The sequence below is a fragment of the Papilio polytes genome, unplaced genomic scaffold, assembly GCF_000836215.1.
Source record: "Papilio polytes unplaced genomic scaffold, Ppol_1.0 DF822067.1, whole genome shotgun sequence".
Lineage (NCBI taxonomy): Eukaryota > Metazoa > Arthropoda > Insecta > Lepidoptera > Papilionidae > Papilio > Papilio polytes.
In genome coordinates, this window is record NW_013527137.1 from 8,382,409 (window position 1) to 8,402,636 (window position 20,228).

Here is a 20,228-nt window from a genome sequence, read left to right on the forward strand (position 1 = left end):
TACGAACACCTATCTCGTGGGCGTAAAAAGTCTGCTGACCTTGAACTTTACCGCGGCGTACAAAGTCTGCCCGTGCGAACGGTCGCTTAGCATTAGCGTAGTAACAAAATCGTGCTCAGCAAAAATGAAACAAAATGACAAGTGACGACGCCATGTCAATGAACCTTGAATAAAGACCAATACGTGCAAGCAAGATTCAATTTTACTTCACCACTTCAAATCAATTGGTATCAAATTGGCAAGTTAAACTAAAGCAACCATATAGAATGCTACGTATAATCATACTTACTAATATTATAAATGCAAAAGTTTAGATGGATGGATGTTTGTTCAGAGTTTGTAGCCTAAACGGATTCTGATGAAATGTGGCGTAGATGTAGAGTCTCATAAAACACATAGGCTATTCAAATCCACGCAGACGAAGTCGCGGGCGAAAGCTAGTTTAAATAAACAACATATTAAAATGACAGTTAATAAAAATGAATAAACAAATTTTCAACTCACGTTTTCAAATCACGTTTCCACAGAATTGACTAAAAAATTTCCTCGAGCATAAAGTTTACGATTAGCTCCAGATGATTAGTAATTCTCTAATTCCGAACTTTTCGCATATTCAAGGATTCGCTAATCACTAGGGGTTTGAAACATTTAGCTATTGATAAACTTTCTCTAATTCGAACTAAAAAAATTATGGCAATTTCTCGTAATTGTGAAGAAAAGGTCACGTTAGTAAATAAATACTAAACATAAAACCAAGTTTAATTTATGTAAACTGGCTATTGAAAGAGCAAACCATACGACGACCACGTATAGATGTGACGTCATCCAACACATATACGTATTACTATATGACGTTTGAGTCATTCCTAAGGAGGAAAAATGTTTGTATTCCATATGTTCAGGACTAAAATCATTTGTCATCGTATAATTGTAAACAATTCGCCATTCAACATTTTCCATTAATTAAATATGTGGCTTTAAATAACATTGCTCACTTGGTCACTACAAAATGCAAATTTTTTGTGGTTAAATCTATGATATTATAATAAAGCGTAAACACACACTTCTTTGTTGCATAAGATGTCAGCAATTACAGTATATTTTTGAATAATTCTTTCTTTGATAAAAAGCCCTACACTTACGTCACGCTTAGGCTACATGTTTTCATGTCATTAAACTTAGGGGGTAAATATTTTGGATATAAACCCTAATGTGGGAAAGAGACCATAAGTTGCTGCCAACATCAAGGAAGCAAGATTGCCAAGGTTTGTCATGTCACGTCATTTTGCCATTTGCTATTGATAATTTCACAAATGTAAACAATAAAATAAAATTTTCATGATTTCATGCGGATGAAGCCGCACGGGAACAGCTAGTGTTTTAATATAATAGTTTTCTTGTAACTAGGTCGAATTAATAAACAGCATTGTTCTATAGTCTATTCTGCAGAGGTATTAAAGTTTCAATTCCACACACCTTAACTAATTATCGTATCACATTACTCACTCACAACGAAATTATAAACCGTCACTAACGTTATTTAAAAATGCAACGTCATTATTTTTTATCAAATGTACTTGTGAATGATCAGAAATGCTCTTCACACGGTTAGTATAGATACATATATTTTCGTATTTATCAGGGCAATGTGCGATAACGCTGTGATCTATCTTATATAAATATGACGCGAACTTAGGCATTATATCATTTTGGGACATGATAATATTTGCACGGCGTTGATTTGAATATTTTGTACAAATGCAAAATCAAACAGCGTCGTTTAATGCGGCAAACTATTATAGTCGTTTTTGTATCAAAATCTATAATTTTACGTGAATTTGTGCATTAAAACAAGTTAAATAGATAGTAAAAGGTTAGCATGGTGTGGGCATGTTAGTTATGGGTGAGGAAGGGTACAGCAGTAGAGGTGAGGTCAACTAGAAAGAGATGGAGGGATTGTATGAAAGGTGACATGATTAAAAAGGGAGTGGTGGCAGATGACGTATGACAGAGTTTTGTGGAGGACAATAACCTGTTGCGCCGACTCTACGGAGTACGATAAGGAGGAAGATGACGATGAGACAAGTTAAATAGATCCAATATTTAATTTACTATTTATTAAAGAACTTAAGGTATATGGTAAACCAAAAGTTAAAAAAGCTATAAAAGGTTACCTTGGTCATCTATGTCTATACCGAATTTCACACAGACCCTCTTCGGCGTGTTCGAGTTACGTTACCTGCTAACAATCATCTATTCACCCATCTAAACTATAGCATTTATTTGATAGCTTACGATTTCGTTTTTGGTTTTATATTTATTAACATAAAAAGTCTATTTATGTCGTAAATACAGACTGTAGTAAATCGATTACCCTGATTATTCGACCATGAAAAAAATTGTTTAACCTCGACCTCCGCTTAGTTTATATACCACAGAAATGTACAGAAAATTCATTTAAAAGAAAACGTGTTGGAACGTCGTTTAAACAGGTGTAAACTGATAAGGAATTACACAAATTCTCTGTACATTCAAGTCGCTTCTTAAACATAAATTCTAATTTATAAAAAATAGTCACCAATTTTACAATAGACAAACCTTCCTCCTTGTCTCTAGCTAAAACCCAAAGATGTTAACTGCCACTGACCTGTTAATGTAACATTGGTATAGAAAATATACACTAAGTTTCGATAATGGAATCGTGGTCTAAGATTTTTTTCTCCAATACACGTAATAAAATCACATTGCATAAAATCAAGCGTAAAATTTCCTCTTAACGTACAAGCAAAAATATAAAAACTCGGTAACACATAAACCTTGGAGCCGCTACATTTTGTGGGTCACGGTTGTTCTTAATGTCATCTACATACTGAGAATTCGAAAACAAAACACTTACTACGAAGACGCGTCATTATTTAATTCAATAACTCCAAAACCAGAATCTACAAAAAATTACAGATAGACAACTACATATAAATCTTTTACAAATTCATAGAATAGAGATACATTCATAGTCCAACCAGTCTAAAAATAATGAGTCAAACGCATTAAGGTGTATGAATCAGATGTTGGCATGCAACTACGCATGGATTTCCCATAAACTAGACGATGATGTTACGTTACACTTGACGCAAAACTATTATACAAATAAACACCATAGTTTAAAACAAAAGGGTTTATGGTAACAATTGAGTTTCTTTTACATGTATAGAAACAGTTCACGAACAAACGTAGCGTAAGTAAGCTCTTTGATATTAAAAGAAAAATTTTAAGTCCGCCACATACGCTCAATTCTGAATGTTTTAACTGAATTTGAACTGTTCAATTCTCGACCTACTGGTTTTAATAATTGTGGCACTGTACACAATGCTACAATTATTTTGTGGCATTGTACTTAGTGGCAAGATTATTTTGTGTCACTGTACTCAGTAGCACAATTATTTTATGACATTGTTCATTGCCACAAATATTTTTACTATAAAAACTGTAATCAAAACTAGCTATTTCACGAGATTTATCGCAGTTTTTATCGTATAACACCATTGATTTTACGTGGGCTTGTACTAATTATATGGAAGTACCGAAATAGCTAACGTGATATCCGGTGATGTCGTCAGTCACCTTTACCTGTTACGTCAACTGTTGTATTAATTAGAACAATCTCATGTATGTAGGTTGTACTAATATTAGACTAACAGTCATCGTTTATTAATAACTTATTTGCTTATCAAAATTATATCGATTAAAAGGAAGCCAATAACTGTGCAGCTCTATTGTGATACTCGAATTACAAAAAAGTGCTTAATGTATCAGAAAAACATAGCAAACGGAAGCAATCCAACGCCAGTCAACAAAAAAATAGGTGATGAAGTAATCGAAATGCAATAATAAAATCGATTTCAAGTTTTACGAATTTTGTTTTGAGTCCGACGAGTTACCACTACTGCAATACATGGCAATCATCATAGAATGTATTTAGTTCTTTTAATAGATCTTAGTTCTTACTAAGACTAAAATTTTATTTCGCAACATCCCAATCCTTCCATCGGCCGATGGTGTAGAAATCGTCTATTATACAAACTATAGCTAATTAGCAACATTTAGTCGGCAGCCCAGCCGCGGCCTGGCCGACTGCCAGAGCGATGAACTCATTGTTTTACACGAAATCAGGTTACGAGGCTGCAGGGAAGGCGTTTGACGGCTTTTCATCGTATATGTATAAAAATGTCTTTCATATTGCACAAGATGCTACTTTAACATTTACTTCCTTTTAATGTTTACGATAATAGACCAATAGTTTAAGGTAGAGTTTTTAAATAGAAACCTTTGAACCACCTAGCGATGGCTGGTCGTAGTAATCGTCTTCATGACTTTCTTTCGTTACAAATAAGGATGTATGATCCAAATAGTTATAAGTAAAGATAAAAAAAATAAACCATGCCATGGCGCAGGCGCAATGATGCAATGATTATGCAGTATTCTTGCACCTACTAATAAATCTCTTGTTTGTAGTATTTTGAAAATGTATTTATTCTTACTTTTACAGATAGAACTACTAGTTAGGTGTTAGGAGTTAATTGTACGGGACCGCAGTTCGACCTCTTGACGATATTAATAATATTAAAAGGGAAAATAACGTTGCATAAAAAGGCTGTTAACGACAGTATCTTTTAGCATTCTTAGACTTACACTATCATGGGTACATATAAGTAACCAAGTCATACGTTCAAAGAGTAAATCAATAATTTGCTTTAATTTATTTATTTAATGCCTCATTATCTCAACAGAGACAAGGACATTGTAACGCCTATAAACAGGACAGGTACTTCTGACCAAGTTGGACCTCGCTAGTCGTATCGCGGACCATAAATAGATGCGTTATAAGGCGGAAGACACGCCTCGATGTTACGTTGACTGTTTCCATTTCTGTTACATTCTGTGCGATACTGGAGCCAAATGATCCACGCATGCGTATATTACCACGCTTTTGTTAAGTTTCGTCGCATTTAGAAGCTACAGCTTAACACTTTCAAAGTCGCTGTAATCTACGTGAATACGCAGGGCGAGTCGGTGGTAGTCAAAGTGTTCATCTTGTTATTTTAGGAAATAAAACTTATAGTCATAGCTTAGAACTACTTTTTGAGAAATAGCTCATGACATAGATTACAGACTAAGCTTATTCATAATTTAAACATACATTTGAATTATATGAATAATATTCTATGCGAATGACTTTTTAAATATAACTGAGTTGTTTAATTTTTTTTATCCTTATGCGCACAATGGTAAGTCCAAAAAGCCATACTGATAAGTTGAACAGTGTTTGTGTCCATATTCATACATAGAGAAAAAACAAGACAAAGTTAAAATACGTATTTTAAATGATAACACATGTTTATAAATATAAAACATTTGATTTGACATTGGGAATAACTATTCCGGAATTTCCCTTTACCAGATATAATGTGAAACATCAACTGTGTTTGATATTTAAATAATTACAAATTCAAATTTTTGTTACTATAGTAGATATATCTCTTGTGTCGAAGAGTAACATATTCTTAATGTATAACACCAATAATTTGAGTACTTTATAAATAACAAAGTGCATTGCCAAAACATATGCTGTTAAACTTTACATAACAACTAATTATTATTTTTTCTCTTTCACCATCATCATCATCCACCTTATCCTACTCCAGTAGGGTCAGCGCAACAGGTTTTTGTCCTCCAAAAAACTCTATCACACATCATCTCAGTCATCACTCCCTTTTTGATCATGTCACCTTTCACGCAATCCATCCATCTCTTTCTAGGTCTACCTCTTCTCTTTATTTAACTTTTTCTTACTATCCATAACACATAATTACATTACATATGTTAAATAATAATTCCATATAACAATTTAATATCCTTACTTATCTAAGATACGCAGTTACGTCCAAGTCCTAGTGTGATCTCGTAAATAATTATTTTATATTCATTAAAGATGTGATTGTTCATTTGGTAATAAATATATTAACTACTTAACCAATACTTTAAATTATAAAACATCTTAATAGCATGGAACTCAAACTACATTTTTGTGTCTAACTAGCCTAAAAATTAACAATGAGGAACAATAAAAATGTTAAAAAACTACATTGTATTATAGTATCATCTTTGGAATAACCAAATTATGTAGTACTTTATGCCTTATTTCTCCTTCATAATATAACATTGGCAGTCACAATGCAGATTCATGTGCAGACAATAGGATAATTGGCTTTGCAAGTGAATGAACTTCTATACCAAGACAATGTATGCGCCTATTAACTAAAAAAATCAGATTTAATGACATTGATGTAAAATTAAGATGTAATAGTGTAAAATATAACAGTGTTTAATCTGAACGGTCGAATTAAACGTTAAGCAAACAAAATTATCTAAATGTCTTGTAATTAGTGATGGGACTCGAGTGATTTTTTTTCACTCGAGTCACTCGGTACTCGTAACATTCTCACTCGAATGCCACTCGAGTGAAGATAAGACTCGAGTGATGTTTATAGACGCGAGTCACTCGGAATATAAAAATCAAGGAACCAAAATTTTAAAACCAATAAAACAATGGTAATTTAACATAAAGAAATTATTTTCGCGTTAACGTAAAAGTTACTCAAAAAATCTGTACAAAATGTGTAAAAATAGTGTTTTCCTTTAAACTAAACCTGTCTAAATAATCAAGAAACCTCTTATATCATCTATTAGTTGAAATTTTATAGTGTACTATAAATAAGTTATAATCCATTTTAATAACTTCTTACAAGTAATTTTCATGAGATCCAAATATGGACAGTTTGATTATGTTCTTACACAATTTTCATAATAAAATTAACTTAAACGAAGCTTAAATAAACTATACAAAAGAACAGAAATAGTGTGTTTTTAAAAAGATAACAAATTTAACTGAAAATGCTGTAAAAATTTCTTACTCCGCTTAGTATAAACCAACAAAATGGTTACGAGTCACTCGTAATTCGAGTCAACTCGAGTCACTCGCAACTCGGGTTGTCAAAAATTTCACTCGAGTCCGAGTAAGAAAAAAATGACTCGAGTCACTCGAGTAAAAAGCAACTCGAGTCCCATCACTACTTGTAATGATTTAATAAGTAATGGGTTTTCATTGCAGTTGCAGCAGTTGTTAGAAGGTCAAATATCGACAAATTTTATGTAACATCGATGGTATCCGCTCTACTAGATGACCATCTGACCTAGTCGTTGTTTATTCACATTTTGTTCAATGTTCTTTGATACTATTTTCAATTCATGATGTCATGCTTTTATCCACTTCATGTCACAAATTAATGACCTCTAATCAGCTAAATGATTATACAAGCAATTTTAATATCATTTTAATCACTACATACAACAGCGCTAATTAGAATAATTCATTATTTCCTCATTCAAACTAAATTTAAAAATGTCAACAAAGGTTAAAATGAATGAAATAACTGTGTATGAATTAAAATTATAGCAAACTTATCCTTGTTTACAATGGTAACATTATGGTAGTATAATATAGCGATTTATATTTAAAATTAGTATGTAATGAGCTTTACGATCGATATATATGTATTTATACAAAATCCTGAAAGCTCCTGCTACAAGATGGCGGGAATGCAACACGACCAAATCACGGAGGGTGCTAGCAATAGGAAGCGCACTATTATCGACACGACCTGAATTTGGCTGGGTAATACGTCTCTCAGACAGATGTATGGTTTCCGAATTCTTATGGGTTTTTCGGTGTTTACTAGTGGTTACAAATGTTAGACTGACTGCGGGATACGGTAAATTTTGACTACTTACAAATTTTATTTTCCTTTAGGGCTTGAAACATCACAAAACACTTATTTTTCACAAGCACTTACACGCCCCTATAGTATGTAACAACATCACGAGTACACTGCGCCCTCTGGTGGACAGCCAATCAGGTCATTTAATTCCAACACCAAGTGCAGCTAACTTCACACCTTTACTAATTTAATTTGCTTGTTTTAATTATTTTTAAACGAAATACACTTAAAACGCAAATAAACTGTTTAAAATTCGTGTTCTATAATTTTCATTAAATGTTTCTGTGTGACTGATTTAGTCCAGTTGGCAGAGATTAATGCCAAGTATTGATTTTTCTATACAGCTGTGATTCACGCCTTCACAAAACGTAATCGACAGGAGTTTCGCGCAAAGTTGTATCACCAAGCTTGACTCATCGATATTTTTGTTCTTTGCAGTTTAATTCAGCGTTATTTTAAAACGTAGAAAGACTACCAGATGATTGTATTTTAAAACATGATTCTAATTAATTGCAATATCACGCAACAACGATTCAATTATATTATCTTAATACTTAATAGATCACTGAAATGTGAGAAATGCTTTATACCAAAATAATCTTTAAAGCCTAATGCAGAATAAAACTATTTATTTTAAACTATTATTCTCTAATTATTTTGAATATTCGTGACTAAATATTGAATGTTAAAGAATTTTAAGAATAGGTAAATAAAATAGGTATTATATGATGATATTATTTAGGCTCATTTTAGTCAAAGTACGGTTTTACTTCTTTTCGCCACTAGATGGCGATGTATTTGTAAAAATTGCTGCGTGCATGAATTTTCAAAGTTTCTACTATTTTTTTTAACAATTAGCCTTGGCGTGATAGGCAGACGAAAAAACATACACTATTTTGTTTTATTAATTTTATAGTAACAGTCTTAAGTAAGTACAAATTCAAATTATATTAATACAGTCTGTTCTATATCTATGTTTCAGAATAAGGTTCGGCCATAAAATACCATTGCTTAACTTTTTCATATAATTTAGTTTTGTACTAAAATGTCTATGTTGTCATTTGTCACCCTTACGCATTAGTTGAGCCGTCGGAGGGGTAGACAGAGTTATGAATATTTTTATTGTTATGCGAGGGGAGTAAAGTCTATTGCACAATAACTTTCATTGAGCCGCTAAATGTACGGCGACGTTAACGGGTACAGTCGTGATAAAAACATTACAGCATTGTAATTAGTTTTATCGATTTATCGATAATACAAAATCGTCTCTAGAACTGATGGCGATCAGTTTCCGTGTGTTTCCACTGAAAAACAAACATATTGGCATTATTTATCATTTTCTTTGTAAAAACAAGGATATGTTTTCTATTCTGTTTTCGAATTTAAAAATAAATAATAATTGAAGATAACCTTCTTTCTATTTCAGGAATATCCCGAAAAAGAAGGCCACAAGTTTGTATTTCTCTATTTTTATATTTAATGACTCTGAGGAGTTAGTCACTTTCTCCGCGACTGTACATGTTGGGTTTTATTAACGCTGTAGATGGTAATGTCTTTAACTTTTTAATTATTATGGCTCTTGTTAAACATATAACATTTAAATAATAAGGTACTAATACATACTGAGGTACCTAAAATCCATAGAGGCTTAAGGGTCTAGAGAATTCAAAAATGATTTTTAGTTCTTCATTAAAATAAAAGATTAAAATATTGGGCCACAAGTTGATAAGCTTTCTTATTGGAATAAAGGAAGTGTTTTCGACATTACTATAGGTTAGCGAATCCCATGATAAGATATGTAAATTTATTTTTAAAAAAATCTCCGTTCCTTAAGTGTTTTTCTTGCCTAACCTCTATCCATTGATGTTTACAGCCGATATGTTCTTGTATGTGAACGACGGGGCGCTTGTGCGTAAATCACGCGTCACTCGCACATGAATCACAACATCCCCCACTCGCGAAGATATCTAGATGCAATAAAAGATAGCGTCCCTCCCCGCTATCACACATTTGTTACTATTTCTTTAGATACGTGACCGATTGTTTTGTTACAGAGTATTGTAAATATAGAGATTATACTCACTAATATATGTTCCTGTTTAATATCTCCTATTTCTATCGCGATCCCGAAATGGTACAATATCGATCGAAAAAATCAAAAATCGAACTTAATTGATCAAGATTATCTATGGATTTGTTGAATTTAATTTGGAAATTCGGGCTTTTTTTATAGTTAAAATCCTTGTGTATTTGCTTAGTGGTTAATATCTAAAGGGGATGCACTATCGTTGTTATCAGATATCAATTGATTAGTTTCAATTGATTAAGTACGTTTAGTAATATAATACTGTGTAATTTGATTTATTATCAACAGTAGAACAAATCAAATTATGTTACATTCAACATAAAAAAGTTTACTATAAATGTTATCACAGTCTGTTGCATAGCTACTCTGTACAAAACCGTGTACACGTGTCAATATAATCAATGCGCGCGGTTCAAATGTAGACTAAAATTGTATGAATGATTTTCCTTAGGGTTGGCTCCCGATATCTGCACAAGTTTTTGTACTCCAGCGTAATAAAGATAAACATCTCAATGGCCTGTTTTATTCTGCAATTCGGCAAGATTGAGTCGCTTTCCCGCTGCGCGATAGATAAATAAGAACAAACCTAAAATGAAACTCAAAATATAATATTGGGGAGGCCTAAGACTTTCAAACATACTATAAGGTCGATATTAATATTTCATTAAGAAACAGTGATGATAAAAATCTTATTAGATAGCTGGAAATATATCCACGTAGTTTGCATTGTTCTTTAAAAAAAAATCTGTTATGGCAAGAAAAGACGGTGTAATTAGAGTTTTGGCGGGTTTTTGTGTAAAACGGTAATTAATTGATTAATTTGTAAAAATAGTACTTTATTATCTATTTAATTTGAATATTGGCGTTATAAAGTGTCGTTATATGCAGAAACACCTGTTCTTTTTTTAACGTTTTCTCTAAATTAAAGCCCGACACTTAACCTAATTTCCAATATATCCGCTATCGGTCTTAAAAATAGTGATAGAAGAGGAGGTCAGCCGTGAAGTAAGTAATAAAATAAGTTGTAACTACCTCGTAATTAATTAACTATTACAATATTTCTTTTAATTCAATTCGCATATTCTGTAATGCAGCCACGAAGATAAAATACCTTACTCAAAGAAAATTTTTCTTTGTAAAGAATAAACAAGAACTCAAGTTACGACGATAAGGGAATGCAGTGTCGGGTAAATCTTAACAAATAGACTGTCTTTGTTTAGGGACACTGCTATACAGTTTCTGGAAGAGAAAATCTTTATCATTTTTTATTATAACACCTTGCAGTGAACTAATGCTTCAAATTAAAAATAAGTTAGTTATTTCTTATTATTATTATTTTTACATAAAAGGGAATTTCTTTCCTAATGAACTTTTTTCAATTATCAAAACTGAACTCTTGTAACCTACGAAATATAATAATCAATTTTACTTTATGGTTTACGTTTTTTTCTTATGTAGTTGCAGATTCCATTATTTCACGCAAGATTATGCGTAAAGAACGATGCACACCAATTTTTTTGCTTAATTTTGATGTATACGAACAGCCTTTGGTCATATCTAGTATTAATAGATCTATACCATTCTACCCCTGATCAAGTCCGCACTTAACGAATCAATAAGTTGTCAATATTAGCGATGACTGTAAACAGAGTGATGGTAAATCTATAATCTGTAGCTTTAAATATGAAAATATCTCTATTATTTTACTAGAGAAATTAAACATGCTAACGTTATTGTTTAAACTGCAAAGTTCTGGAACCCTTTATAGTCAATTCCATTTCTAGGTTCGCTTGCTTATAGTAATTTAAACAATACTTTTATCCATATAAAGGAGTATGTGTAATTCTTAAAATCCATTTAGCATGATAAGATACATTTGTAAAAACGAGTAGTTTGAGATCGCAGTCCTTCGGCTTCATCGCCAGTATTCCAACAAGCTTGTCACCTGCGTACAGAGGTCCGAATTCGTGAATAAAGCAGTCTTCATAATCAGACATGTCCACACAAATCAGGCTGTCGTCAATCTTCACGCCGTAACTCTCGAAACATTTGTGACGTTTCGCGATCTTCACTTCAAACTTATCGAAGTTATTAGTCAGGTAAACTTGCTTACTCATCGTCGATACAGTCTTCCAAACGTTAGCCTCAATCTCTTTCGCTTCATTGCTATCGATTGTAGAAGATTTCGCAATCGCTGGATAACTATCCAGATTCAATTTAGCAACTGCAATATCGTTTTTGCCTGAAGGATCACTCGCGTTATACTTTTCATTGATTCTCCAGAAGAGAATCGGATATGTATGTGTGTAATTTTTTATATAATCTTGTAGAAGTAAGATTCTGTGTGTGGCGCCCGGTTTTCTACAATGAGCGGATGTTACTACCCATTTGACGAGTATGACGCTTCCGAAACACGCAAATGACCAGGTATCGGATGAGTTTCTGGTTATAGCGGCAACGTAGGGGAATCTCTCGGCTATTGGCAGTGTATAATTATCATTTAAAGCGAATACACCGATAGACTTGGCCACTTCGTAGACTCCTCCATTCCCAGGCATATATTCTCTCTTCCTGTCCTCCACGGTGATGTCTGTAGCAAACTTCACCATCACGCACACAGCCATTATAGCAACAAAGATTATTATAGTTAGAATTATGCATGCGGCTTTCATTGTTGTATTAAAAATTAGTAAAAAAACAAAATTGTTCAATCGGTATTATTTGACATGTGTCAAAAAGACAGTCAAAAGCCTGATAGACAGTGAAATAGTAGACTACGCCCAACAAAGGGTTTATCTAGATTATTAAAACGTAATTTAGACTAAGTTTCTTCTATAAACTTCTTACGTATTAGTTACATGATTATAAAATTATAAATAACACGTACCTAAAAATAGAAAAGCAGATAGTTATCTGTTAGAAGTATATGAATTTTACGAGTTATTTTATTTGGTGAAACGAATCGTATCACCACAGCTGCAGACAACTGAATTTACTCGTAAATTAATTTTACAATCAAATCTAGACCTTATCACAATATATTAAATATCAAATTGCAAATATTATCCGTGTTGTTATTTAAGTTTTAGTGCTGAGGGAAAAGTTTTCATATTTAGTGTCTTCAGTACATTGGCTTCGAAGCCGTAGTGGATCTGAGTTGGCAAATACATGGGGCTTATAAAATTAACTTTATGATGCATGCTGTTTTAATGCCGTAGAAACTTGGAGCGGTTATTGAACTTAAGATAGTTGTTCCTTTTCAAATCTGTTATAGTACAATAACATTTTCTTCTGAGGTTACTGTGAATTCTCATTACCGAAACACATGTAGTCGTGTAATTTTCTTTGACATTCGTATTGAAAATATACAAATAACAATATAGTTTTGATGAATAAATAGAGGTAATCTGTAAGCTTCCAAAAGAACTTGGAATAACAATATCATCACAGAGCTATTAGTTTGTATATAGCTTAGTTCAGTTAGGTAAGATTCTTGTACAGGCCAGTTAGCTTGTACGAATGCTACATAAAAAATAGATTCACAATCCAAAACGTTAAATGGTAAGATGGCAAATCGTTTCAGAAGTAGTGTACCGTGCGGAACTTTGGGACATACTAATTATAAAGTAACTAGCTGTTCCCATGCGACTTCATCCGGATGAAATTATAAAAAAAATCATTTTATTGTTCACATTTGTCAAATTATCATTTGCAAATGTCAAACATGGCAACCTTGCTTCCTTGATGTTGGCAACAACTTATAGTCTCTTTCCCACATTAGGGTTTTTATCCAAAATATTTACCCCTAAGTTTAACGGCGTGAAAATGTATAGCTCAAAGTGTGACGTAAGTGTAGGGCTTTTTATTTAATAAAGAATTATTTAAAAAAATGCTGTAATAGCTGACATCTTAGTCGACAAAGAAGTGTGTGTTTACGCTTTATTATAATAGTATAGATAAATATAGATAATTGTTGCATATTTCGCAAGATAGGCATGTGTGGTTTTTTTTTTTATTTAAAGTTAATGTCATCATAGAACTCGGATACATTCCCATATCAGTTGTATCAGATGCTAGGGTAGATACAATACTCGTAAACTTGTGTCAGTTTGCTATGATTTACGAGACGCCGCACGACGGTAGGGGGTGCAGCGCACATGACTTGTCTTATATCCTGGCTAATGACAGACTTTAGATACAAATAAAAGTGCTTACGAATGGGGAATCTCCGAATTTCATTCTATATCTTCATGGATATTATCTTAGGTGCATTGTCTTAGTAATCAATGTAATACATTGATCAAAAAAATGAATACGGAAAGATTTACTTAGTTATAGAATAGTTTTGTAATAGCACTTAAAATAGTATAGGATGGGCCATTTTAAGCAATCCTAATAATTTTCATGTTATAAAAGCATTGTAAAAAAAAAATATTTTTTTATGTAAATGATAGACTCAAAAACTATTGGGTCTATTTAAAAAATCCATAAGAAACTTATGTTATCATTGGGTAATATAGACTGACTATATTTATTAATATTTTAGGTAATATAGACTGGCTATATTTATTTTCATTTTTTATTTTCACGCTGATAAAGTCGCCGGTAAACGTTAGTAATGTTATGGTTACATATATCACGGGATTACAATGTATAGCTTTGAGGGGAGTACATACTTACCCTGTTATGACATGTCTGCGCGGAATACGTCATCGCGGATGAAAAGGGCGTCGAAGCACTTTACCAAATTAATCCACTCCACTGAGCTGTAACGCAAACTGTTTTTCGGTTTATCCCAAAACGGGGTGATTGACCCGAAGATATAATTCAATTTGATAATTAAGAGCGGGAACGTTTGATTTATTGTTATTTTTGAACGTTTTAACTGAAATGTTACCAATTTAATTGTTACAAATTACGGAAAGTTTCTATTCCTTTTTTTTGTATCGAAAAGCTTTCAACTAAAGCTTTCAGTTCTTGCTTAATTATATCATGAATATTTAAAAATATCTCTGCCTTAAAACAGATAATTAGTTAATGCTTAGAATTTTAACCTGTTTACGTTAACTAGAATTCACTGAAAATCATCTAAAATTAAAGAAATCTTGAGTTTTACTAACATTAATTAAGTAAAACTAGTAAAATAGATCTTTTTTTTTTAATTATGAGAATAATAAAATGAAAAAAGGAGCATCTGCAAACTCCATAACATTTTTCACACTTAATCGTCACTTGTTTCAAACAATCATTAAATTGGGACCCTTCTTAATATAATTACTTTATAACGATATTGTCTGTTATAAAATTTTAACCGAATCATACAAGGGTTGTTCTATTATCTTTTTATTAAATACACTCCAAAGACTTACAATAATGACTTGTATTTTATAAGCTTTCTTCCTGAAGTAGTTAATTTAATTTGTTTTGTAGTTTTCTTTTCATACTGATTAAAATGATTTTATTCATGCAGAAATTTTGAATTGATGAGATATGTTCTTTCTTTAGCATCTGCATGTAGCAATCATTCTATCATACTTCATGCTAGTATTATAAATGCAAAAGTTTAGATGGATGGATGGATGTTTGTTAGATTTTGTAGTCTAAACGGCTGAACAGATTTCGATGAAATTTGGTATAGTTGTAGAGGATAGTCTGGAAGAACACACTAGCTACTTACTTTTGATTTATTAATTCCACGCGGACGTTGTCGCGGGCGAAAGCTAGTTTTAAAAAACATAAAAACATTATAAAAATTTCATATTATCTATTACATGAAATCACACCAACCCTTTTAATAAAAACTGCTTTTCCCTACTCAGATATACTGTTTTCGATAAATATTGATTTAATAACTTGGCTCCTTATTATTTATTCTTCCTTTGTGTCAGCACTTACTTAAAACAACTCGGGTCTCTCGTAGCTGGGTCGTAGCTCGGGCGTAGCGCCAACGTAGCGGCGGTGACAATTAAAATGTTGTTAATGGTTAAAATAACAAATGTTACGAGTCCCCGGGGGATGGTTGATGGGGGTGTAATTCGGAGGGCAACGGGAAAACTACATTTGCGGAGATACAATTTAATTCGAAACCATTATTAATTGTCTGTGTTTTTAAAGGCAAGGCGAAACTTTTTATTGTTAATTTAATGATGCCCGTGGTGATGTTTAGTTTTAAATTTATTGTCTTCGAAATAATGAGAACAAAGAAATTATCTTTGCGTAAGTTGTAATTAATCCATTTGTTATATTTGTAAGATAAAATTGAATTAAAAAAAATGGTGTGACAAGAATGGATAAAGTTAAGAATGTGTACATTAGAGGAAGTTTGAAAGTAGCGCCAGTGGTGGAGAAATTGAGGAGCAAAAGGTTAGCGTGGTATGGACATGTTATGCGACGAAATGATGGGGACATAAACCAGAAAGTGTCAAGATTGAATGTGGATGGCTACAAAGGAAGAGGAAGACCGAAAAAAGTATGGATGGATTGTGTGAAAGAGGATATGCTTAAGAAAGGAGTGGACTCAGATATGACGGCTGATAGAGATGTATGGATGAGCAGCACATACTGTGCCGATCCTCCGTAAGCGATAAGGGCAAGTGGATGATTTAAGATAAAATTGATAACATTTTCGCTGTGTATTGCATAATTTACTCAGAAAAATGCCATTGATAGCTAAGTTAAAAAAATCATTGTGTTAAAGTAAGAAAGAAATATTAGAGAAAATGGTTTGCTTGACTTTGGTTTTGATGTTTGCACCAAACCAAATTGTTTTAATACAAAAAAAAAAATACAAATACATTATAGTAACATTAATATTTTATCTTTCACTATATAATTTTGAAAGTCATTTAACCGAAGCAAAAATGTTATTAATGATTTTGTTTTTGTGTTGCAAGAGATAGATTTCTTTGTTATACAAGTGCCCTCTGAGCAAGCTATTTCGTGACAGTAAGAAATATGAATCAATCACATAACAAAGGGAGCTCCTGACTTGCATTTCGGACGAAGTGGATTGCCAAATTTCCAAATAAATATTAATAATATCAAGTAAACAATAAAAGTTTACGAGCAAACGTTCGTAGAGCACAATGGCCCGTTTCGTCGAACAAATTGCGATTTGTTGTGACCACAAATTTGGAACATCAGAGAATGTATGAATTTGTGATCAAACTGCAATCTATTTGTAAGTTCAGTCATTAAATATATTAAAACGTGTTAGTTATGCAGTAATTAAAGCCATCAAACCCACTTGCACTTCCAAGTACGCAGAGTTTGGATCGGTAGAAATAAGTAAAGTTTGGTGAATTGGTTTTGTTATATATTTTTTCAATTGATACTAGTTTTATTTGTAACTTACTTAAAGCTTGATGCTTTTTTAAATTTCGAACTCTCAACAACAATAAAAATTACTGTTTTTAGTTTTTTTTTCTATCCCGGATTTATAGTAGTAAATTCGTAGTTGCTCTATCGTTATACTCGTAGGGCGGATCCGGATGACGTCACGGCGGAAATGGCGCGCCGGAAGCGCACGATCTGTCGCGGGAGGCTTTTTCTAAGTTGCATTTCACTGTTTTGTTTGCCGAACTGAGAAAAGAATCAGTAAATAAATGTAACGTTCTTATATGCTCGAAATTGCGTTGCTAAAAATGTTAGCAATTTTGAGATGTATTTTGTTGAAAACTGGCTTTTGCTTTTGACTCCGTCGGCGCGGAATAAAAAAAAACAAAAGCAAGTAGCCTATGTGTTCTTCCAGACTATCTTCTATATCTATGTCAAATTTCATCGAGGTCCGTTCAGTAGTTTAGGCATAAAACTCTAATACTCTCATAATTAGTTAGTTATGTTAAGTGGTTATGTTAAACGGCCAGGTTTAAGGATAAAATCCCAAAATATCTCTTGAATAAAGTTAAAAACGGAGAGACCTGAGATGTTTAGTCAAGTAATTGAAAGAAAATAGTTAATACGTTTAAAATTAAATAAAATTGTCCTACAATAGATTCAAATTGGCAGTCAAGATGAAACATTGATATCAATTCTAGGTAACGTAAATCCTTTAGATGTTTAATCATATCGTTTCATCTTCACGGCCAATTTGAATCTATTGTAGGACAACTTTATATAAGAGAAAATATATGTTTTAATGTAGCAATATTAGAAAAATACCTTTAAAACCCCGATACCAATCTGATAGTTAAACAAGCGATTCAACTTAAGTGCCGAAAATAAATCAAAGCTCACCACTCCCCTCCCCCATGATTAAGGTCTGAGGGGGGCGCACGCCTCATTGACTCTCGCATTACCATACAGCCATCCATACATTCTCCGATGACGTTTTATTTTATTCATATTTTTAGCAACGTGTGTAACATGCGAGTTTTTATCACTCGATATCGTCTTCGTATCATTGAACACATGAATTTATAAATTTTTGAATAGAAAACAGTTGTTTATGGTTAAAATGTATACTACATTTGTTACGAAATGATGTTAGAAAAAACTTTGAATGCCAACATCATGAAATATTGTTGCGTAAGTTTTAATACAACATTAGCCCTTATTACTTTTAGAAATACAGTAGAACCTCGATAACTTCAAAAAATACTATATTCCCTTCCCATCAGAGTCCAAAACCTCTACAACTTAAAATACGCAACCTCTTTAACTTAAATAAGTAATCTCTGTATTGGCCCTCAGTAACTTAAAGAAATGTTTCCACAACCTCTATAACATAAAATTGTTTGACAATGAGTCATTTTGAACAACAGTGCAAAACAAAAGGTATCGGTATTTATTGTGTTCACTACATAGTTAAATTGTTAATGTAAACAATACAAAGTCATTATTATGTACTAGCTTTCGCCCGCGACTCCGCTCGCGCATGATTAAATAAACAAAACTGAGTAGCCTATGTGTTCTAGATTATCCTCTACATCTATGCCAAGTTTCATCGAAATTTAGCCATTTAGGCTACAAACTCTAACAAACATCCATCCATCCATCCATCCATCTAAACTTTTACATTTATAATATTAGTAAGATATGTAACTACAACTCTGTTAAGGTTTTATTACCATCAAATCATTTTATTAAAATCATTTTCCAATCATTAATTTTAAGGTAAACGAAGCATATACGTCATTTGCTAAGTGCTACATCTAACTGCACAGATTTTAAATGCTCTTAAATTTCAATCAACTAACACTCAGTCCCTAAACCAAATGTCCACGAGGATTCCTTAGTGGAGATAACTCAATAAAATAACACATAAATACGAATCACCGCTAAAGGCAGTCGGCTCGCCATTTAACGATGTACGCCTCACTGACTCTGGCTACATTTAGATGGATTTTTACTGCCAAAGTCCACCCTAATATATTTTATATGTTTGTTTATTTAAGAGCTTTTATAAAACTATTTATATATGTGTTGATAGTAGTTTAGTTTGGATATCTAATGTTAATAGTTATAATGGCTTTTTTAAGTAATGTATATTTAGGAAGCTGTTAAATTCAATTGCCACAAAGATTCAAGCAATAATAATTTAAAACAATGATATATACCAATGTTGAATATTGTTGCTAATTGGGATTTTTCTCCAGATAATTTAAGTTTCCATCTTTAATAACTTTGTTTATTTGTAGAGCTTACTGAAGTATTTGTATTTCTATTTTATTTGTGGACAATATAAGTTCGGGAGATGTGCGTTAATTTCAGAGCCGGATCTGATAAGATCGAATTTCGTTATCTGCCGGGAAGTGCAATAAAACGTAACAAGCTTAATGCAATTAACTCTGCAGTGTCGTATGGCGCGGTCAACGCAGGGGTCTGATTGCGACCCCTGGACACTACACACAAACATACTGATTATCTACGCTTTGTTATAATGAGAAAAGTTTTTATTCGGTTTTTGTTATGTAACAACATACTCGTATTATTGCGAATAATCTTACCGCAATCTCAATTTTCATTCTTACGATAAACATTTTCAAAGAAAATTCTTACCATTAAATGTCAATATATATATTTGCCAGTCCCGTGGGCTGAAATGCCAAAGCGTCACAAATTTATTCACCTTATCTTGAGGTTGATACATAAATATGTATTAGGTTATTTCCAACCCTGCCACCTCTACATTTCCAAGAAGGTACAAGGGGTGTTCCCGGACCCCGACCAATCGTAGACTGACGCAAACAGGTGGGCGCGGCGGCCATTTTGATTTGCCCTAGCTTTCCCACAATGGTTGCACAAAATAAATTACTCTTAGAATTTTCCAGGGAAAATGTATTTTCCATCTTATATAAATGTGCACA

At 32.7% G+C, this 20,228-nt stretch overlaps 2 protein-coding genes across 6 annotated transcripts in view; both read right to left on the reverse strand.

Annotated features, from left to right (window-relative positions):
- LOC106107012 (talin-1) overlaps positions 1-7,963 on the reverse strand; it is a 65,579-nt gene extending 57,616 nt beyond the window's left edge. For 4 of the 5 annotated variants that reach the window (XM_013287684.1, XM_013287682.1, XM_013287683.1 and 1 more), the window contains exon 1: positions 7,849-7,962. The gene's annotated coding sequence lies outside the window, so the exon portion shown is untranslated. Of the gene's footprint in view, positions 1-7,848 lie in introns of all 5 variants that reach the window. The other variant, XM_013287685.1, reaches the window with a different exon arrangement.
- A 3,775-nt stretch (positions 7,964-11,738) lies between these two features.
- On the reverse strand, positions 11,739-12,656 carry LOC106106931 (trypsin delta/gamma-like). Its single transcript, XM_013287590.1, has one exon. It carries the CDS (start codon positions 12,591-12,593, stop codon positions 11,739-11,741), a length of 855 nt encoding a protein of 284 aa, XP_013143044.1. The 5' UTR covers positions 12,594-12,656.
- Between the last annotated feature and the right edge of the window lie 7,572 nt (positions 12,657-20,228).

What these genes read in the sequence shown, in the direction of transcription:
- LOC106106931 (XM_013287590.1), bottom strand. Translation starts at nt 12,593, where the DNA reads ATGAAAGCCGCATGCATAATTCTAACTATAATAATCTTTGTTGCTATA.